The 24,305-nt window shown below is 37.7% G+C and overlaps 1 protein-coding gene across 2 annotated transcripts in view; it reads left to right on the top strand.

The window, feature by feature from the left end:
• The window catches only part of LOC126248506 (host cell factor 2), a 294,659-nt gene that overhangs the window by 154,675 nt on the left and 115,679 nt on the right, over window positions 1–24,305 (top strand). For both annotated transcript variants that reach the window (XM_049949544.1, XM_049949543.1), the window contains exons 11-12: window positions 678–940; window positions 8,078–8,306. In XM_049949544.1, coding sequence (XP_049805501.1) covers window positions 678–940; window positions 8,078–8,306 — 492 coding nt within the window. The remainder of the gene's footprint in view (window positions 1–677; window positions 941–8,077; window positions 8,307–24,305) is intronic.

Below are 24,305 nucleotides of genomic sequence, written 5' to 3'. Positions count from 1 at the left end.
ATCATGTCTACTAGAGCACTGTGATGTTAAAGCCATCCTTTAGGCTGATGACAGCTTTGTCTTTACCTTAATGAACCCTGGAGTGACTAAATACCTTCACCATACAAAACTAACATGAAAATGGTACTAATTGTTCTAAGCACACCATGAGGTAAAAGTTAGTCAGGCACAGCAGAATAATGCCATCGGCTGGAGTGTTATGTGATACACTGCCTTAGTCACTGTACATTGCAGAAAAGTGTTCAGATTCCCATTTGGAACCTACCATAGGTATCTGGTGCAACCACATATCGAAGCAAGTTATTTTTTGAATGAATCTGTCTGGGAAAGTGTACGGATGCGTGTTAAGTCTAGTGATATAGGTAGTATAGTTGACATTGAGACTGACAGTGTGAAATAACCTGTGCTGAGGGTAATGAAAACAAACTTGTTATGTCAATGAAATGACCAGGAACGCGAACAAATAATGTGTGAAAATAAGTGTTTTTTAGGTGACCATACATGTTTTAAATCCATATATTTACTGTAACAACTGGTCACCTAAATTAATGTCATTAGCTTAAGCAGCTTGAGAGGTGTGTTTGTATTTTTATTCATAATTTAGAGTTATGCAACAGTAGACTGTGGTGAATGAAAATTTGATATTGATTGAATAATGTCTTCGTGTCTTGTTTCAGGGGTCATATCACCTAATGTAAATTCACTCACAGCACCGAATGCAGGAGCCATGAAGATGATTGTCGTTTCATCAGCTTCTGTGCCTGGAGGAAATGTTGGCAAGCCAATAACCATAACAGTCCCAGGTGGTCAAGGAGGCAGACCAAAGACTGTTACTATTGCAGCAAGACCTAGCGGTCAGGCAGTGATAGGCTCTGTTCCTGCTACAGGGCAGATTATAAGCTCAGTTCAGCCCTCACAAACTCGCATTGTGTCTACACAGGTAATTTCTGGCCACAGAATAGATTTTGCATAGTTTTTTATTTCTCTCTTATTGCTGGTACTGAATAATTTATCATAATGTTGAGGTTAATGTGAATTATCGTACCTCGTCCAGAATTTAGTTTGGAGTTCTAACCCTTTCGCTGCTGTATACATGTCCTGCTACGGTGTTCCCCAGGTGCTGAGGACGTGTGTGCACATGCTTGGGTTTTCATACAGTGCTATGGTTGTCTGTATGCACCCGGAGCCACTGACCTCTCACTATTGTGGATGAGTTACTTTCGTATCCCGTGAATAAAAAAGTTTTGGAATAAAAAAGTTTTGAGTAGTTATATACTACATATTGCGTGCTATCATTTGTTGTTTATGAAATGTGGTGACTGTTGTGACCACGTGCTTCTCAATGTACAAGGATGTGAATAGGCGCAACGCAACATGTCCGACCATCCATCGGATATAAAACCCAATAACTCTGTAACAAATTGAGATATCATTGTACTCTCAATTTTAAATAAAATTTTGGCATCTTGTCTACATCTCAGTCACTGCAATGTATGAGCTACGGGAAGTTTATGCAATGTATCTTTACCTCTTCAAATTCTTTAAAATTTGGCATGCAGTGTTTTACTTGATTTACTGAGCGCAGTTAGTTTGACAAATAACACAAAGAAATTCAGTTCTTTATTGAGTTAAGATATCAGACTGTAAGATGTAAAAAAAATCAATTTTTTTTACCATATAGTTTTCTTAATACTGGATTATAAGTATTTCTTATTGGGTGGAATGTGTTCCCTCAGCACAGGCACCAGCATTTGATGAGCGTACAGTGTTAACAAAAGCTGTCGTCAGCACAGAATGTAGATAGCACATCTGTAGGAGCGAAAGGGTTAATGAGCTGTGTTACATGTCTAAACCTTAAATAATTCCTAAATTCATATTGGGCAGTGGATATGCAAGCAGATCACACCAAGTAGGACTGGAATATGGCTCCTAGAATCCTGAAATATTTTCCCTCAGTTTCTTTGCTTGTTGAACACAGGTCCACATGCAGGCTGACTTAACACTGCATTGAAGAGTCATAAAAAAGTGAATTTATTGTTCAGAAAATTAACATTTAAAAAAGAGACATAGTTACAGACAGGAAGTAATGTTCCGAAAAGCATAGGGGGAAAACAAAATTAGAGGGGCTGTTTCATTTTAATGCAGGCTTTTTTAGCGAATTTTGATGAAATCTTCTTGGGTTATCAGACGAATGAAGGTGTCATTCTGTACCAGTGTTTTGACAAGTTTCCAACTCTTCATCATGACTAGCACGAAACTTCTCTAAATGTTACCATAGAACAACGACATGGCCCAGTTTGTAATGTGAGAAAACTTCATCAAGAGGGAGAAGTTGGTGCTGGTTAATATGTGACAACTATCATGACAATGAAGACCTAGAGGTAGCTAATTTCATACATATATTCAATTCTTTTTTATACACATCTTAATACGCTAGTGCCTTGTGCAGCTGCCTAGAGTATCCAGTGATGGGCATTCACTGTCCTGATAGTGACCTTAATCAAATCACTAACAAAGTCGTGTCAGTTTTGTATGTGGGACTGAGGAACAGGTAAGATATACCATAGCAGCAACCAACCTACCAACCCTTCTCTCCAGATGTGTTCATAATTCAGTTTGTAATTGTATTCCTGCTTCATTCAATTTTTCCCTGTAGCTGATTTGAATTTCATTCTTAGAAATTAACAATTGAAGTTCTATTAACCTCAGTTTTTAAGTTACAGAAAGAAAATTTGTTTCACTATGCCATACACCAGAAAGAATCAATTTTTTGCTGACTTCAAATATTGCTTAAAGTTATTTACTACTGAATACACTTCAGTGTTGCCAACATTTGCCTGTTGCCCTCTTTAATAGTAACGTGAAAGAAGGCTAATGTAATGAGTCGCAGCATTAATGACCTCTGCCATTTATATGCATGTGTTAAGTGGATGTAATATGGAATTCCGGAGTACATTCTTCGCTTGAATGTGGCAGCTATTCTTGACAAAATGAGCTTTGAAGAACTGAAAACATCGCTTTTATTCTCTGCACTGTTGCCTTAGCAGATGACCTCTTTTTAGCCTTTAATTTCTCCCAAATTTGACAGTAGTTTTTACTTCCAAGACTTGGATATTTCTCGTGGTAACTGAGTCCTGGTGAGATTTAAAGAACATAGCTCAAAGTAGACATGCAGGAAGAGATGTGGTTCGTTAAACACTGGTATTAGTACTCAGTGATGATAAAAAAATGCCTGATACAGTGTAGTATGTGTCACCTGTATTGGTAAAAATAGTAATTTTTGTATGAAAGTAAATTTGTTGATAATTTTTGTTGTACAGTGTGTCCATCATATTGTTCTTCCCATGGACACAAAAATGATGTAAACAAGCACAGCAGAATATGAAAATCCTTCCGTTGTTCAGTTGTGGAAAGCATCATTTAAACCACACACAACACAATGTTGTTTAGAGGTTTTTACTTAAAATTAACTTTTCAGTGTGTAACAAACCGTATTTGTCTGAAATGGTTGGTTTTTAAGAGAACTCTTATTTTCGTTGTTTTACTGGTTGTCATTAAGCTTCCTGCCCAACTACTCTCTTTACATTTGTTCCCCACTTGTAGTGGCATACTCATAGAAGAGGACACTAGTTTGGCCAGCCATTTCCAGTCCATTTGCAACTACAGAAAAGCTTAAAATACAAACTGTGGAGTAAAGTCAACATAAGGGTGACGACTTGTCAGGAAAATCTGGAATTCCCAGATATTGAATTTGCTGGTAAGATCAGGGAAATCCCAGGGTATTCTTGAGAGATAGGATGGTAGGGGTGAACTGTGTTTTTTTTTTTTTTTGGCAGAAATAAATGTACTGTCATAATGTTATGAATCGCTCAGAAACTCTGCCTTGAAAAATAACAGTTGTGTAGTCAGGAAAGGAAATGTCAAGAAGAGCACTGAATTGTTGCAGTGTTTGTTGATCGCAGCTACCTGTCACACTCACTGAACTCTGGGAATCTTCATTATTGTTTGTTGGTTCTCAGATTTGAGGGCAATGTCCCATTACATGACATTACATTATTGCTAGTACAATGAAGTTTAATTTAAGTGTGATAGTTTATCACTTAGTTGTGAATTCAGCATTTGCACAAAAGTGAAAGTGGGTTTGCAGTTTCATAGAAAAATACAGTTACATATCCAATTGGGTGGTCCTTATTTTTCGAATTTCATATTTCTTCATGCACACATCTGTTTTCTTCCACTTGTTTTAAGACTATTATATTGAAACTGAGGTAGAGGAACCCAAGCCGCAGTAGCGGAGAAGTTGTGTCATGTCGCTAAGTTTTGATATAACTGCTTGTGCATGCTCTTAACTGCAGTCACACCATCTACCTTCACTTGAGCGTGGGTTCCCATTTTATGATGTTTTGAATATTTATTTATATCATGGTGGGTAGTTTAAGAACTAGTGACACAACTATTTATTTAGTTGATGAAATTAGGCACCAGATCAGTGGACATAAATTACCATCTAAATGACAGGTTTTGTCTGTCTTGTTTTATAACATACTCAAAGTGAAATTGATTATCAGTGGAACTGCTAATTTAGTCATGTGTGGAAGTGTAATATTTTGGGAGAAGGCTAGGATTTCTAAAAGAGCTCTACCTCATTGTACAACAAAACTTGTAGACCTACATTCAGAGTGGTACAGTCTGGAAAGAAGTACTGATAGAAAGACAGTAAATGAGAGCGTAAGTTTTTCGCAAATCTAAGTAATCTCTTTGGTGTTACCCATGCTAATGATTTGAACATGATAAAAGTAGAAGAGGATAAATTCTTTTTTATTGCAACAAAGAGTGTCCGGCTGTAGAGGTTATCTTGGAGGTGTTGACTGGAAGTTGGTGGCAGAAAAGGAAAAGGTGTGGATTAGAGTTATGAAAGACAGATCAAGGAAGATGAAGTTTGATAACAAGTCACAGTTTTTGGAAACTGCTACTGACTGGTCTGAAAAACCACTTTTAAGTGAGATTTGTGATGGTGGTACCATTTTCGCAGAATGCTCCACAATTTCAGCTTCAGTTTTTAATAGTGATGGGACCATAGATTAAAATCAGGTAAATTCGAAAGAGGAAAACAAATGTGCAAGGAGGTGTTTAATGACAGCTAAACTAGCCACCATTTTACACAGGTATCAGTTACGTCAAAGAAATGCTTCTTTCATCCTTGAGGTTACAGCTGAGGCTTTTGGACATAATGTTGATGAAATAGCATTTAATCTTAGTTTGATTTAATGATGCCAAGCAATTCAGAAATAAGCAGGCAGAACATATTAAACATATGTTTAAAGACAAGAATGCAACTTTTGTAACCGTTCTTTAGGATGATAAGATGGCACCAGTGTTAAATGTCAGATTCAAGAACTAAATGACAACCAGTCATCATAACCTAGGCAAATCAAGACAATTAATTGACCTGCCTGCATTACCGAATTCTTGTAGGAAAGAAAAATTACAGGCAGTAGGGAATGCCATAAAAGTTTGGGGACTAGACGAAAAGTTTCAAATTCTTTGTTGTGGCGCCACTGCGTCCAACATAATTCATTTCAGAGGAGCTGTTATGTTGCTGGAACAGTTAACAGGAAGAGGGCTGCTGTTTTTCCCTTGTGATAATCATGTGCACGAGCTAGTGTTATGGAGTGTGTTCGGAAATGAGGTACCCCGTATTATCAGACCCGATGTAACATTTTTCAAGGAACTTAGAGAAAAGTGGAGTGGCATGAAAAAAGAAATTATGAAGATGGACATGAACATTTATTTACACGAGGGTTTCAGTGATATCGAAATCATGTTTGTGGGGTCAAGTGTGGACTTAAATCTACATGTAAGTCTGCCTGGAGCTTTGCATCGTGCATGGTGGATGGTCAAACGAATTTATTCATTGAAGATGTTACTCTTTCATTCTCAGCTATCCCTCAGTGTTGGTAAACTGGATGTGCCCTGAACAACACTTAATATAAGCAAAATAGTGGTCTCTAAGTCCATCATCAATTGGCACAACAATGGCTTGCACTTTTTTTGAAGAACTAAAAGTATACGAAAAAGTAAACACAGGGGTCTCTTCGAGTGCTGTAAAGAATTTTGTCAGTACTTACATTATGTAAATAAGGAGATTATTACTGTTTGATTACAACGTTAACAATGACATTAAAACATGTATGGTTAGACATCTGCATTGGGAAACTTCTGGGACTGAAAGGAATTTCACTGTTCCGTCTAGTGCAGTTACAAAAACTTTTGGTTAAGTATGTTGTTTGACCTAACCTGATTTATAAATTTAAATTTAGCACATTTTGCGATGTGTGCAGGATCACCAGAGACAGTACCCTGATTGTGGGGAAAAATGGGGGGGGGGGGGGGGGGGGCTGTATGCTCAAATCACTTAACATTGTTATATAACCCCCATATAAGGACCACCTTAAAATCCATATTCAATCATGTATGTTTTGTAGATCAGCATTGAATATTCAGGCTTTTGGTCTGTTTTTACTAAGTTCAGTATAAATTAGTACTTTGCTGACTCATGCAGTGTCATGCTTAAAGTTAACAAGAGACGTAGTATGAAGAGCATCCATTTTCAAATTTGGTGAATCGTTGCTATCAACATCCATTGAGATTACATTGTAGTGACAGTAATTCGAATTATGATCCTGCAAGGGTTTCTCATACTCTTGATTATTGTACAATGACGAGACATGATATGATACCAAATGGTGACAGACAGAAGCAATAAAGGAATTTCTGTGGGTTGGCAGGAGCTTATAATTTACAACAGTTAATAAAACCTTAAATCGTAGCCAAAATTTTGTTAAACACAAGTAAGAACCTGGTCCATCGCAGAATATGACTCTCGCAAGAGACTAAGGGATTGATGATCCCTGTGACCATGTGTCATATCTGCTTTCCCAGAAACACAGAAGCAGCTGCTTTGTGAGAGGGAGGTGGAGATTGTTTTCACACACTTCTTCTTTCAGACAGTAAAATTTCTCATTTGTTTAAACTCACAGCCAACTGCCAATTTTATAGTTTCCACACTATAGCAATCAGAAAATGGGACTAGTCAATGTGTTTTGATGTCGCCAAAAATCTTCCAGTGAAGTACAAATAAACTTATTTTTGGTTCTACTTCTTCTCCAAGTACATTGTCAGTTCTATCTGTAGTGTTGTCAAGCACGGGTCGCACAGCTATAAATGCCCACAAAAGGGCTATATGGTAGTCTGATCAGTTCTTAATTCGAAATCAATGTTTTGCAGGTTTCGTAATCATCAAATTGTGTGGAAAAAGAAAGATAATCTTGAGAAACACCGAAAGTTAGGGACATACTCTTCTCTCCAGGGGGAAAATGCTCCCGCTTTTCAACAGAAATAGTCATTTGTTGAAAGTTTAAATAGAGCCAAAAGTAGAAAACTAGCAAAGACCATTTTGGAAATAAAAGCTAGAAGAAGTTTTTTTTTAAAAAAAAAACAAACATTCCATGAAAAAGCTCTTATTATAGAGAATAAATTTTATTTTTCTCTTCAATCAGTTTTAAAGTCCTAAGGCTTCGAACTTCAGCATGAAAAACCTTTTAAATTTGTATCGCTAATAATTTTAGAAACTGGCAATTTAGCCAAAAATAGATGCTTTGTTTTCTGGTTCCTATTAACGAATGATGTGATAACTGTGTAGCCATAAAAGGTAGTAAAGTAAAAGTTACTTTCACCTACAACAAAAATCAGGTTCGGGAAAATTTGGAATTTCAATCTGGGAAAACATGGGAGACTCAAGATGATCTGATGACAGTCGCCACCCTGTATCAGAAACGGATTGACTTGAATCCTACATAATTTGGTTTTGCACAAGAGTGCATATATTGTAAAGAGAAGCGCTGACTGTAGCATTTTGCTTCTTAATAAAAGATGATGTACTAATACTTCATGAACACATTGCAACGTCGTGTTTCTTGTATTTGTATAACTTTTCCTTTAATTTGTGGAAAGGTATATTTCTGTTGCTTATGATGTTAAAACAATTGTTGAAATAATCATATTAATTTTTTTCCAGCCTGCACTAACACTGGGTGCAAAACCAGTGACAATGCAGCTAACGACAGCAGATGGGGGACAGAAGATGTTGACATTACTGCCCAACAGTGGAACTACAATGCCACTTGTAGCAGGAGCTGAGAATATGAGTTTAGGTAGCAGTTCAGCAGAGCTTGTGGCGGCCCTAGGTCAGACAGTCAGTACATCTGCTGCTGCTACCCGCCAGCTTCAGCCCACCTCGACAATAGGTTAGAAGTAGAAGTAATATCAGCAGCAGAATGTTAATAGCCAGAAATAACTGAATTTAGATGTATGTGCTTGCTTTGGCTTTATTGTGAATAGTACATATGAAAATGTGTGTTATCATTGTTTCTGTGGAGTGAACTGTGTACTGTGGTGATAAATTATTTGTTCTTTGCATGAGGATTTAATTAACTGCGTATGTTAAAATTCATGGATAGTCTTGAAAGGGAACAAGTAGAGGGAGTAAGAAGTTGAAAACTTACTATCCATTTTCAGATGTGAAAAGAAACACAAAGCTGGTTATTTATTTTTTCAAACACATTGATCTCAAGAGATATATTTTATGTAGATTGTAGGATCAGTACACTGTCTTCCATCATTTTAGATGCCAGCAATAGTGTTATGCTATAGTGAACGCAGCATGTTATAAAATATAAATACTTCAGCTTTTCAGTTCTGCACACTTGTGAGCAATTGAATTACACATGCCTAGTAGGTTGTGGGTCCACTTTTTGTTATAACAACTGTTGCGAAAGTCATGGGCGTTAATTTAACAAGGCACTGAAATTGTTGGGCTGCAACCTGAACTGCCATCAAAGAATGGTTGAAACTAGGTCAAAGGCATGGCTGTATCACTCAATAGGATTGAACTATGTTGATTTGGGGGCTACAAAAGTACCTTTTTGTTCATGGCGATTTCTTCAAACCATTTTGATGCAATTTGGGATTAATGGCATGGTGCATTTTACATCTACATGTACCACTACATACATAATCTGCAAGCCACCATACAGTGTATGGCATTGTCTTTTTTTAGGTATAACTTTCCTTTGGTCAAACAATTTTATGCTCATTATTGAACAGTAGGTTGCTGTACAGTTACTGAATCTTTCAGTCATCAGCAAGTATGCAAGGTGAAACTTTCTGACATGTTAATACAGTGTTGAAAGCTGGGTTTTGAAGTCGAACTATTGTCTTTCATGGCCTGCGCTTTTGACAACTACACATCCTGTGACTAACTATTTTGTTCACTGTGGCATTAGGCGCACTTTATCTCCAACACACTAACTTAAGGAAGTTAAATGGGTAGAAAAGTGAAGTTTTTGGGGAACGCTTTGTATCAATTATATATCTCCTTTATAGGTCACAAGAATTAGATAAGAGAAATTTGTGCATGTACAGAGGCTTAAGTTTTCCTGTCACTCCATTCATGAAATCAGTAATTGATACCCTCAGTCATGCACTGTAAGGTAGTTTGTCTAACATGTAGATGTGAATATATGTCTAATTTGATTGCTCAGAAGTGTACACGCTGTTTGTTTGTAAAAGGGAGTTCAAGTGGTTCCAATAAAGATCATTTCGGAACCAGTAGCTTCATGTTAATATAATGTAACTGTATTAACCCACTGATATAAATCAGACTACGTAAGATTTGATAATAAGTCACTTTGATAAGCAGAAATTTTGTGGAGGGGCCTGTGGAAAGCAGCTTATGGCTAACAATCTCTCTCTCCGATCAAGCTATAGAAAAAGGAAAAAACTTTTGATAACAGTGTGACACAAAGGGAAGAAAAGAAAAGTGATGACTTTGCAATTCTGTAATATTGAAAATCAGTTAAAATACAGGGTGATTCAAAAAGAATACCACAACTTTAAAAATGTGTATTTAATGAAAGAAACATAATATAACCTTCTGTTATACATCATTACAAAGAGTATTTAAAAAGGTTTTTTTCACTCAAAAACAAGTTCAGAGATGTTCAATATGGCCCCCCTCCAGACACACGAGCAATATCAACCCGATACTCCAACTCGTTCCACACTCTCTGTAGCATATCAGGCGTAACAGTTTGGATAGCTGCTGTGATTTCTCGTTTCAAATCATCAATGGTGGCTGGGAGAGGTGGCCGAAACACCATATCCTTAACATACCGCCATAGCTCTGAGAGTCGATTTTCCTGGGCTGCGAACAAATGCTTGCTGGATGCGTGCTACATTTTCATCACTCGTTCTCGGCCGTCCAGAACTTTTCCCTTTGCACAAACACCCATTCTCTGTAAACTGTTTATACCATCGTTTAATACACCACCTATCAGGAGGTTTAACACCATACTTCGTTCGAAATGCACGCTGAACAACTGTCGTCGATTCACTTCTGCCGTACTCAATAACACAAAAAGCTTTCTGTTGAGCGGTCGCCATCTTAGCATCAACTGATGCTGGCGCCTAGTCAACAGCGCCTCAAGCGAACAAATGTACAACTAAATGAAACTTTATAGCTCCCTTAATTCGTCGACAGATAGTGCTTAGCTCTGCCTTTTGTCGTTGCAGAGTTTTAAATTCCTAAAGTTGTGGTATTCTTTTTGAATCACCCTGTATAATATTGGCAATTGTAACGTACCACATAATCCGAGTAGTCTGGAAAACATTACTAATGTTAATATGAGGAAAGTTTTTTTGTCACATGTGAGATCTGATTGTACAGTATTATCATACTTGAACACTGCAGCACGTCTTTGTATTAAAAATACTTTACTGCCTTCTGCTGTGTGTTCATTGACTCCAGTTCATACTTGGCCATTTGTAACAAAGCTCAAGGAAAGCAATTCTTGTAGGTGGTGGAGGAAGAAACCCTGTATTTTGTGGTAATTTTGGTGGGACTTATAAGAGTTGGTTGTTAACAGGTCATTACATTTAAATTATCATCTTTCAGAATGAGAAAAATCAGCTCAATTAAAAAGATAGTAATTGGACGCATTTGTTTGCATACAGGCAAGGTATGTGTTACGTGATAATGTACTATGACCTGTAAGATTGTGTTGGCACGAGGACAATTTCAAGTAATATAAAGTTTTTCTAACCAAATTTCATCCAGTGCAAACATTAGACATGGCAACATGATAAACAAAACGGCATTGATATTTATTTTTCTGTTTAGTATTCGAACTTTTGGAAAGTAAATCATCTAGTTTCATTTCAAATTTCAAGAAGTAGAAGAGGCATACCATCATCATCATTCATATTTATTTTCTTGTGCTTTTGTTCTACATTGGCACAGGATGTGGCCTGGTTAATTTAAGGGGTAGCCAGATGCTCTTCCTGTTGTTACTATAAGAGCCATCCCATCAATAAACTTAAAAGGCTCTAGCTGTATGTTTACATGTTGGTAACGTTATACACACAAGCAGTCACAAGGAAATGTGCTCTGTTGTTAACTTTCAGGACCAGATACTTACTTACAATTTTGAAAAACCTACCATTTATGGCATTTTTAAAATGTCACTGGCAGGTTCGTGTTTGACATACCGTGTATACTAGAATAATCTGCGCACCCTGATTTTGAGGGAGGGGAATTTTTTTTTACTTTAATTTGTTTTATTTACAAAGAAAAAAAATGTTCTAACACAGTGATGTGTTCAAAATTACTTATATCATCAGTTGGTTTGAAGAAACGCATCATAATCTTAACATGCTATTGTACAAGTTGATAAATTGTTCAAATGCAACAGATTCGATAATGTATAGGGCTGTTTGTGTCGCAGAATTATCGATTAACAATGAAAATTCATTCCCCCCCCCCCCAGTAATTGCTTGGAAGCCATTTAGCAATGATGGTTTTCCCCCGGAAACCTGAACAGTTTTGGTTAAAAATTCTTCAAAACCAACCCCAGCTAGCTTTGAAACTGATAATGCCTAGTGCTTTGCCTAAAGCCACTGCTTTAAATTGGCACATTTCACTCATCACTGTGTATCCGTATTGTTGCGTGTCATCTACATAGTCGCAGAGCCTTTTTTCGAGGTCCAGATGCTTCATTTGTTTACCAAGAAATGTCTGGCGATTACTGTTAGTTTATTGAAGCCATGTTTTGTTTTTTCACCGGTCATGAATACAACTCTCGCTCATGTCATACTTTCCTTCCACTGCACAGTTTCCAATGTTCTTGGCTTCGTCAATAATTTTCAGTTTTTCTTTAGCAGCCATAATTAACAAGTTTGAAGACATTAATACTTAACTTCTAACGTGCTACTGACGCGTCACTGACTGAGGCCACAACAATGCAATAGTATATTTGGATCTATTGTTGAAGGCGGAGCAGTACCAACATTGTTTTCAAATCATCCACATACCCCAGTTTTTCGTCCTTAAATTAGAGGGAAAAAACAATCACATATTATTCGAGTATACATGTTATCTTAAACAGGAATACATGTTATCTTAAACAGGAATACATGTTACAAGAGAGGAATTGTCAAGGTTTATTCTACATATTTATTTTAATTACCAACATTAATGATGATAAAACATGGGTGTAATTTGCATTTTCAATTTTTTGCACAGTTTCACACATAATTGGCTTTTGTGTGAATGAAGTTGAAGCATTCTGGAAAGCAGAGTGATTTATTACAGTTAGGACACCACCGGCTCAATTTCTTCCTACCTGCTGTTTCATTAGATTGGTTAATCCTCTCTGAAAGAACTTTGCACAACCTTGTTGGTCGCTCCTTCTCAGTGGAAGGACCCCTTGCCTCCCAGGAAGCATCATCCTACAAGCGTATTGGTGTGAGTAGCACTAGAAATACTTTCATGAGTTGGTACTGAACTTCTCCTATTTGTTTCTGAATTTATATGCTTGACCATGTATTTGGAAAAGTATCAATGCTAGAATTCTCATAAATTGCTGCTCTTACCTCCATTTTTTTCTAAAAACTGTAGTATAGTAAGTGGATGGTAAGAAAATGTTTAATATAATTTGGCATCAGTCGGTTTCTTCCAAGAACTTTCCTTCTCTCTTTCTCGAATGTGCAGATGACTCTGTTGCGTAAGACATACTCGGTTGACTAAATGATGTCTGAACAACTCCAGGATTATCATCAAATTATTATACAAAACAGATAGGACAGACAAATATGTCGCATGATAGCTGAAACACCAACAGAAAGATTAGTTGAATATCAAAGGAAAGTTTTACAAGAAAACAGCTTACCTGAATATAAAATTTCTTCATACTATTCATTCAATTATTCCTCTAGAGCTTCTAAGATTTCCTGCCCACTCAAAAAATGTGGTGAATTTGAAAGAAGAATTAGTAAAATGGCAAAAACAAACAAGAACAATTCAAATCTCACGACTACATAAGCACAGAATGCCATGGTCAGTACTGCCGAGGTTCTCCATCACTTTCCATTTCTTTTGAAGTATTTACAGTGAACCTATGATGTTACGTTCTCCAATTTTACATCTTTTGCAATTCTGTACTGTAAATTCGTAGCCCCTGTGGAAAAACCCATAAGATCAATGCTAAAAATACCCCGATTTTACGTTTCTCTTTAGTAAGGTTTACTTGATTCTAACTTCTTACTCGATATCTGACTTGACTTCATTCCATTTTCTTCCTATTGACATTTGATGTGACTGAACGAGTTAAGGGAATATTTTAGTCTGTTGTGGAGACGGGAGGCACAAGAGGGGAAATGCTGATGTAATCCATGATCAGTGTTGTCAACACAACTTGCAACATTTAACTTCACCACACAGTGATGATGGGTCAAGTACATTTCACACTACTTTTTGGGGGAACTGACATAATCGTTATGTGGTGGTGCTGTGAAGGCAACCAGGAACAGTGCTATTGATTTGTAAATTGCTATAGTGCCAAGTTGATGTTTATGGATGTGTTAGTGATGGGGGAATCTCACTTGTAGCAAGAACTCTTTAGGGGGATATGTTTGTGAATGCACAATGTGTGAAATATTTGTGACAAGAAAGAATATGAAAGTTACTCACTTGCAGCAATTTAAGTTGTCCTCTTAAGTTCCTGCCTATCCACACACTCGGAAATCACCACATATTCAGAAATAAAGAGACAAATATTTATTTCATTCTTCCTTCCCTAATCGAATAGAAATGTTAAATAACATCTAATATTGCAGAACATATAGTATTACAATCATAACAAAGTTCCAGAATGTGATAACAACATTAAGTTACTCATCTGAATTTTGTATTGTGCATTAGTTATCATAAAATCTGTTGAAGCCTTACAGTTGATACTTTTTTAATTGACATTTAATGATAAGTGTGATAAGTTGTGATACACTTTCATTGCACTGTTGCTTCGAAACGGTATGCTGCGCAGGTAACCACACACTAAAAAGGAAACGAATAATCAAAATGCACACAGCACACTCAGGGGTCGTCACGAGCGATCAATAGTCAAAAGCCTACTAGTGACGTCACCACTGCAAAAAGTAGTGTCTAGGTGCAGCAAATCTTTGTGCCACTCAGGTTCTCTCATCTGGCCTCAGGTCTGCAGCTTGTAGCGCTTGTTGGTGATAGTCAGTGAAAGCTTACAGTAATCTCCTGTGTGTTATTCACGCGTTTTGGTTAATATGCATTTGTTTACATTAATACACCTCTCATTTGAAAATGTAAAAATATAGTTGCAATTTGTGCTGTGCAACATGTGGCAGTAATAAAACTTAACATCATCAAATTGTGGATACAGCCATGATGATAAAAATTTCCATAAAAATTGTCTTCTACCACAAGGCAGTGTTGGATCCAACACCTCTTGTTTGTTTCTATTTAACTTGCAAATCCTTACTACAGACTACATTTAAACATCATAGTCCCTGACTTTTAACCTCCAACACCTCAGACCTTGCTATCCCAGAAAACTGTGGAAAGAACAATGTTGCCACAATGTTCTTATACTCTTTCACCAAATATGAGGTTTCTCATATGTGGAATTTATACCAAGTTTCGTCATAATTGAAACTGATGAAATGATAAATTTATTTATTTGAACTATCTGAATAGAATTTCTCATGTGATGTATGTGCAATTGAAACATCTCATTTTGGAGACGTATCCTAAATAAGTTTACATATTGTATCAAAGAGACATACTGGCACTTAGTCTGTTATGGTTCTCACCATAAAAAATGTTCTTTCATGATTTGCATTACTTCTTTGACTAATTGTCATTAGCAGTAACAAATGTCCTTTGCTTTTTATTTATCAGCAAAAACACTCATGGCAGTCATACGGCACATGCAATTTTAATTGTAAGCTCTCACATTTGTACAGTGCTGTATTAGTCTTAACACTCAATAATCCTGAATTCTTTCAACACATTTTGCACTTTACTGGCAATTTCTGAATTCGAAAAATCCTTAGCAAGAAAATTTCCCAGGTCACTACTACTGAGATTATGCACTACACAACAGTTTGCCCAATTTTCAAAATATCTCGTACACAGACAAAAACTACATAAACACTTGTTTAGTACAGGTCTTGCTCTAATAACAGACTCATTAAGTTAACTAGCTTATCTCACAAAGCCAGTGAGTCATTTCTGATTCTCCACTCCAGTGAAATGCATTAATAAATATTTTGCACATCCAGGAATGTGAAATATAATTACAACAGCCTCTATGTTGCTGGCAGATTCAATGCGCTGAAAGGAATGTTACGTAAAAATACACAGCTACTCATAAACTACTTCAGTTGGATACAAAATTCGGGAGAGAATTACGTAAAGTTTCACTGCTTAGAGATAAAATTCAGCTTCAGCTGAATGAAGAGAACCAGTGACAGCAATCGGCGTTAAGCATCGGATTCGGACCAATTTATCTGTGGAGTCCTCTGCTGTCACAAATGTATAGTATTGGTCAATTAAGATAATTAAAAAAAGAGTACTTTTTTACTGTAAAGTGCATCCTGAAAACTACATAAGCATCCCAGACAGTTAAAATACAATTTTGAATTTTGCACAGAATGAATTGAGTAGGTCCTTGTCATTTGTGAATGTATAAGCTTTCACTCTCTGCCACCTAAAAATGATAAGAGCTGCAGACCCGAAGCCAACCAAGTGGCTTACTTGATCAGCACCAACATTTGATGTCCCCTAGATACATGTTGTGAAGTCTACTCAAACGAAATTAATTGCCGTTGGCTACAGAAGGAAAACACACACCCCCACATGTTAAATGCTGACCCCTTTCACCTTACTTCAGTTTTCGGTTTAATCCACCGTGTTCATAAATTTTTGCTTTTTTCTGAGTGAACATAAAGGAAAGGTGTCTCAAAAATGCATGTTTTGACGTATAATTTGTGGTCATAGCATTTAGGAAAATAGCTCAGTTACCTTGTACCGAGATAAAAATTTCAAATTTTTTTTACGAGTTTTTACTTTCTGTTACATATTTGATTTTTTAAGAACTAATGAAATTCATTACTATAAATTGTTGATAATCATTTATTGTAAATTTAATTTCCTTCACTTACACAGATTTTGTACAATATATTGGCAATGATTACACAGCATGTTGTTATCAATGGAGAGATGTCCACAGACATTAAAGTAACCTCTGGCGTGCCACAGGGGAGTGTTATGGGACTATTACTTTTCACAATATATATAAATGACCTAGTAGATAGTGTCAGAAGTTCCATGCGGCTTTTAGCGGATGATGCTGTAGTATACAGAGAAGTTCCAGCATTAGAAAATTGAAGCGAAATGCAGGAAGGCACTTAACATAGACAAATGTAATGTATTGCGAATACATAAAAAGAAGGATCCTTTATTGTATGATTATATGATAGTGGAACAAACACTGGTAGCAGTTACTTCTGTAAAATATCCGGGAATATGCGTATGGAACGATTTGAAGTGGAATGATCTTATAAAATTAATTGTTGGTAAGGTGGGTGCCAGGTTGAGATTCATTGGGAGAGTCCTTAGAAAATGTAGTCCATCAACAAAGGAGGTGGCTTACGAAACACTCGTTCGACCTATACTTGAGTATTGCTCATCAGTGTGGGATCCGTACCAGGTCGGGTTGACAGAGGAGATAGAGAAGATCCAAAGAAGAGCGGTACATTTCGTCACAGTGTTATTTGGTAAGTGTGATAGCGTTACGGAGATGTTTAGTAAACTCAAGTGGCAGACTCTGCAAGAGAGGCGCCTTGCATCGCAGTGTAGCTTGCTGTCCAGGTTTCAATAGGGTGTTTTTCTGGATGAGGTATCGAATATATTGCTTCCCCCTACTTATACCTCCCGAGGAGATCACGAATGTAAAATTAGAGGGATTCGAGCGCACACGGAGGCTTTCCAGCAGTCGTTCTTCCCGCAAACGCACCATTGGTGGCTTGCGAAGTATAAATGTAGATGTAGACAATTTTTTAATTGTGTGCCGTACATTTTCGCTTGTATTTTTGGGGTTCTAACGTTTTCTTCGATTTTGCAGTCTCCTCAGTTTTGCATTTTTTAAGTTTGGACTTCAAGAAAACATAAAGTAGGGTGTTTTATATATAACCAAATCACAGAGGGCATGAGTAGGAAGATGCAGTATGTAGCGGTCTCTCAAAAGCTGTGTGGTTTCTGATCCTTACCTGGCTCCTGTGTCACACATACTTGTGGACCAACCTATACTTGGGTATGGTATTTTCATAGCAGTTTTGCAACATGACCTATGCCCAGGCTTGGATGCCAAAATGTTCAATCACGTCTGCAGCTCTGCACAGCAGTTACATATTGATGCGGCACCAAAACGCACAGAGAACTCTAATCCTTCATCGGAGGAAGTTAATGCTGGTTGACTGTTGTTCTTATTAACTGTTCATGAGGTTCGCATAGTACAGCAGCTTCCTGCCTGCAGGAATTTAGTGCTTTACTAAAACAGAATGCCTATTGTGCAAATTCTAGGGAACTTCTGTAATTATGGTAATCACATGGAGTTGTTCTCACTAACTGTTGTTTGGATCCCAATTCCTTTAAAATGGGGGGGGGGGGGGGGGGACAAAGGTCCAAATAAAACCATGAACAAGTTTGAGGTAGGGGGTAAAGGAATCACTAACGACTTACACATTTTCATGAACACAGAACCTAACTTTTAGAAATGTGGCTTTAATTCACTAGTATGTCAGTCGATAAAATGTACAGAATTGAATATTGTTTGTTTTGGATAATTATTTTTCAGTGAGTTAATCTTTGGAATTACCTGATCAAGCTGAAAGAACACAGGCAAGAGCCTGATACCTGATGACTGTGACCTGACGACTTCTGTACTGCATATCTTTCATAGTAAAAAATATGTTCACATCTACTGCACATTGACTAGTAAGACGAGCAAGTTATTTCGTCAGTGAAGAATTTTTATTAAGGCATGTTCAGTGGAGCTATATTGCAGATAAGTCTCTATCATTGTTACCTGACTGGCTAGTGGTGTAACAGGGGAAGCAGTATATAACAGTTGTGGACATTTCTTGTACTGATAACATTAGAGCTGAAACAAAGGAATTTTTACTGTGATTGCACCACATGATTGGAGAGCTTGGGAAGCCTGGTAGGGGCAGGATTTCTAGTGTGAAATAAGTATCTACAAATAAGACAGTGTTTGATCATGGCAAGTTTTAATTTGGTGTTCCATTAAGAAGTTAAAGAAACAAGATGAGTGAACTCTGAGACAGGAATGTTAAATAATAAAATAACTGGTAAATTTTGTAATTGACAAATAATTCAGTTTGTATGTATCTATATTCTTAAAGACTGAGAGGAGGTACTGCAACAGTTCGGACACGTAGGATTGAACACGTAAACAAATCATGGAATTTGAACTGTGTTCCATTGTACAATGTTGTTCTTGTTATTACACAGAGATATCCAATTACTGTACAACTGATATATTTTTTTTTAACTTTTACTTTTGTCAGTCAAAAGGAAGTATTGTACAAATCTTAGCACTGAATACTCGGGGATTACATCTACCGGCCGTAACAGCACTATTGTAGTGAGATAATATCCACTCTTTGTCACCATTGTTTGTGGGTGTCAACAAAATTTCACACTCGTCCTGTGTCCAAATGGTACTCAGATCATTTATAATATCAACTTTGTTGTTTTTTATTAGCTGCTTTTCTGCATTTTTAAGTGATCATAGATACTAGACAATGCATGTCCCTGGTACACCTGAAAAATTAAAGTGTTTGATGTTTTTTCATTATTTAAAATCACACTCCTCTTACAAAATGCCTGCTCTGTACCCTGAAACCCTTCGCAATTTGGGATTTTGCTTCAGTGTAGCCAATTTGCTTTGTGTAGAATTAGCTGCCTTGTCAAATACTTCTTTCCAAGCAACTTGTTCTAATGTAGTTAGAGCATGCAGCACTTCTTGTGTAATTTCTAAATACTGTACTTCACATATTATTCAAAAATTTTATTCTAGATTATCAAGTTTTGGATAAATTACTTGTGGTACACGATACTTTGTGAGCCCTCACTTATAATTAAAAACTCCACAAGCAGCCTGGCATGCTTTTTGACAAAAACAATGTGGTTGTAAATTCTAATCACACCTCTGTCATACTTTCTATAAAATTTACACCACTGTTAATCATGCCTCTCATTTCCGGCAACTTAAAAAAGGCTTACAATATTTAAGAAGTAGCTTTCCAAATAGAATACTACTTCAAACTAGTTGTTTCTCTGAGTAACTACTGGTAAAGGAAAAGGTTTTGATTCTTTTAAATTTTCACTCTTAAATTTCGTAAACTGAATGTACTTCTATTTATGCTTATTGGTGTTTAGGAATGTTGACTTCACACTTGTTAAAAGTTCATTTAAATCATACATAAACGTTGTCCATCATTTGCCAACCAAACTGAGCTACTGTGCTCAACACTGCACACAAATCAGATGATCTCCACTTACGACCTTCAGAGTTCCATAATAGTTGTGTACAGAGCACTGTCAATAAAACCACACACACACACACACACACACACACACACACACACACACACACACGCCATGATATGGCACCTTGTGTTTGGGTAATGTATCTAATATTATGCAAGAACAGTTCATCACAGATGCTGATTCTGAGAATTTCACAACAGCAGGGAATAACATCAGTTCTTCTGCAGCAGACGTTTGCAAAAGGAAAATGCAAAAGAACAACAAGAACATTGTGTCCCGTTCTATCTGTGGTTTCATTACAAAGGGTGTTTATGTTTCTTCCATCTATAGTTTAACTGAAGAACTTCTTCTAGTCAGAAGCAATGTGTAGGAGTAAAAGAAGCCTTTTTACAACACACAGGAGACAATAGTCCCAAAATTTTCTTTCACTTGCTTTAGAAGTTACTTCGGACAGCAAAGTTTGTTTAGGTCTGATATGACAGTTTCATTTTATTGATGATGAAATAAGTTTACAATGATAAAAGTTAATCGTTTCATTATATCTAACAGTTCCAATATTTATTTTGTGCAGACACTGGTTAAGGCAAATAATTTCCTTCATCAAGTGTTTTCTGACTGTGTTGTGACATCTTAAGTGTGATACTTGCTGTGTGTGAGCTGCTGAAATATTGTGATGATGGTAATGTAATGCAAACATGCAAAAATTTCGTTAGATAATATATCTTATCTTATAGCTAGTACCTCACCCCCACCCCCCATGAACTATGGAGCTTGCTATCGGGTGGGGTGGTTTGTGTGCCTCAGCGATACAGTAAGCCATACCAAAGCTGCAACTACGTAGGAGGGGTATCTGTTGAGATGCCAGACAAGCTTATGATTCCTGAAGAGGGCAGCAGCCTTTCCAGTAGTTGCTGAGGCAATAGTCTGGATTATCAACTGATCTGGCCTTGTAACATCAACCAAAATGGCCTTGCTGTGTTGATACTGAGAACAGCTGAAACCAATGGGAAACTACAGCTGTAGCTTTCCCTAATGGCATGCAGCTCTACTTATGGTTAAATGATGGCATCCTCTTGTGTTAAATATTCCGGAGATAAAGTAGTCATCCACTCAAATGTCCAGGCCTGGATATCGTCATCAAAAAACAAAACTGCCATTCTACTTATCAGAGTGTGGAATACTAGATCCCATAATCAGGCATGTATGTTAGAAAATTTAAAAAGGGTAATGGATAGGTTGAATTTAGATATAGTGGAAATTAGTGAAGTTCGGTGGAAGTGGGAAAAGGACTTCCTGTCAGGTGAATACAGGGTTATAAATACAAAATCAAACAGAGGCAATGCAGGAGTAGGTTTAACAACGAACAAGAAAATAGGAATGTGGGTAAGCTACTATAAACGGCATAGTGAACACATTATCATAGCCAAGGTAAATACAAAGCCCACCTACAACAGTAGAAAGGTTTATATGCCAACTACTTCAGCAGATGATGAAGACATTGAAGAAGACTGAGAGGAGGTACTGCAAAAGTTCCAACACTTAGGATTGAACATGTAAACAAATCACAGAATGTGAACTGTATTCCATTATACAATGTTGTTCGTGTTATTACACTGAGATATCCAAGTTATTCAGATAGTAAAGGGAGATGAAAATTTAATTGTGATGGGAAACTGGAATTTGATCATACAAGAAGGAAGAGGAGGAGAAATAACAGGTGAATATGGGATGGGGGAAAGGAATAAAAGAGAAAGCTGCTTGGTAGAATTCTGCACAGAGTATAATTTGATCAACACCAACACTTGGTTTAAGAGTCATGAAAGAAGATTGTACATGTGGAAGATACCTGGAGACATTGAGGTGTCAGATTGATTATACGGGGTGAGTCACCTAACGTTACCGCTGGATATATTTCGTAAACCACATCAAATACTGACGAATCGATTCCACAGACCGAACGTGAGGAGAGGGGCTAGTGTAATTGTTTAATACAAACCATACAAAAATGCACGGAAGTATGTTTTTTAACACAAACCTACATTTTTTAAAATGGAACCACGTTAGTTTTGTTAGCACATCTGAACATATAAACAAATACGTAATCAGTGCCGTTTGTTACATTGTAAAATGTTAATTACATCCGGAGATATTGTAACCTAAAGTTGACGCTTGAAACCTCCGATGTTCAGTTGCGTGTTGTAACAAACACGGGCCACGGTCGGCGAGCAGAATCTGCAGGGACATCTTTACGATGACGACCGTGTTTACGAGTGTGGCTGTAGTGCACTGTTGTGGTTTGGTCTAGCTGTCGCAGTGTCCGCATGTAGCGCTTGCTGCTATTGTTATTCTGCATTCGTCTCCGCACGCAGACCAACTGTAGTACACCGTGTTACCAGACGTCTGTGATAGTGTAGTGTTGTAGGAACTGTGACCATGGTGTATTCAAACTCTGAAAAGGCGGAGATGATACTCATCTATGGCGAGTGTCGACGAAATGCAGCTGAGGCCTGCAGGGTGTATGCAGAACGGTACCCGGACAGAGAGCATCCAACGTGCCGCACATTGCAAAACATCTACCGCCAACTGTATGCAACAGGTATGGTCGTAGCACGCAAACGGGTCCGTAACAGGCCCATCACAGGAGAAGCAGGTGCAGTTAGTGTGTTAGCTGCTGTTGCCATGAACCCACACATGAGTACACGGGACATTGCAAGAGCCGGTGGACTGAGTCAAAGTAGTGTCATGCGCATACTGCATCGTCACCGCTTTCACCCGTTTCATGTGTCGCTACATCAGCAATTACATGATGAAGACATTAATCATCGAGTGCAATTCTGTCAATGGGCATTAACAGAGAATGCGTTGCAGTTCTACTTGTTTACCGATGAAGCAGGTTTCGCAAACCACGGGGCTGTGAATCTACGGAACATGCATTACTGGTCCTTGGACAATCCTCGCTGGCTCAGACAGGTAGAGTGACAGCAACCGTGGACTGTAAATGTATGGTGCGGAATCATTGGTGACCACCTCATTGGTCCTCACTTCATTGCAGGGGCCCAAACAGCTGCAACATACATCGCGTTTCTACAGAATGATCTGCCAACGTTGCTCGAAAATGTCCCACTGGAAACACGTCGACGTATGTGGTATCAGCATGATGGTGCACCTGCACATTCCACAATTAACACTAGACTGACCCTTGACAGGATGTTCGACGGGCATTTCATAGGACGTGGAGGACGCATAAATTGGCCAGCCCGTTCTCCTGATCTTACACCTCTGGACTACTTTCTGTGGGGTACGTTAAAGGAGAATGTGTACCGGGATGTGCCTACAACCCCAGAGGATATGAAACAATGTATTGTGGCAGCCTGCGGCGACATTACACGAGATGTACTGCAGCGTGTACGACATTCATTACGCCAGAGATTGCAATTGTGTGCAGCAAATGATGGCCACCACATTGAACATCTATTGGCCTGACATGTCGGGACACACTCTTTTCCACTACGTAATTGAAAACGGAAACCCCGTGTGTACGTGTACCTCACCCCCTCATGGTAATGTACATGTGCGTCAGTGAAAAAGACCAATAAAAAGGTGTTAGCATGAGGACGTAATGTGCTGTTCCAGTCTCTTCTGTACATAAGGTCCATCACCATTCCCTTTGGATCCCTACGTAATTCGATGCTCTCCGATACACACGATCGAACAGCGGAGGAGTGGTACTCAAGCGTCAACTTTAGGTTACAATATCTCCGGATGTAATTAACATTTTACAATGCAACAAACGGCACTGATTACGTATTTGTTTATATGTTCAGATGTGCTAACAAAACTAACGGGGTTCCATTTAAAAAAACGTAGGTTTGTGTTAAAAAACATACTTCTGTGTATTTTTTTATGGTTTGTATTAACCAATTACACTATCCCCTCTCTTCACGTTCGGTCTGTGGAATCGATTCGTCAGTATTTGATGTGGTTTACGAAATATATCCACCGGTAATGTTAGCTGACTCACCCTGTATAGTGCTAAGACAGAAATTTTGGAACCAGATTTTAAATTGTAAGACATTTACAAGGGCAGATTGGGACTCTGGCCACAATTTATTGGTTATAAACTGTAGATTAAAACCAAAGAAACCGCAAAAAGGTAGGGAATTAAGGAGATGGGACCTGGATAAGTTGGAAGAACCAGAGGTTGTTGATAGTTTGAGGAAGCTTTGTACAATGATTGACTAGAACAAGGAAAAGGGGCAGCTTCAAGAGAGAGAAATAATGAAGGCAGCAGAGGTTCAAACAG

Source organism: Schistocerca nitens, chromosome 3 (genome assembly GCF_023898315.1).
Source record: "Schistocerca nitens isolate TAMUIC-IGC-003100 chromosome 3, iqSchNite1.1, whole genome shotgun sequence".
In the NCBI taxonomy this organism is placed as follows: domain Eukaryota; kingdom Metazoa; phylum Arthropoda; class Insecta; order Orthoptera; family Acrididae; genus Schistocerca; species Schistocerca nitens.
This window is presented reverse-complemented; position numbering and strand designations above follow the sequence as displayed.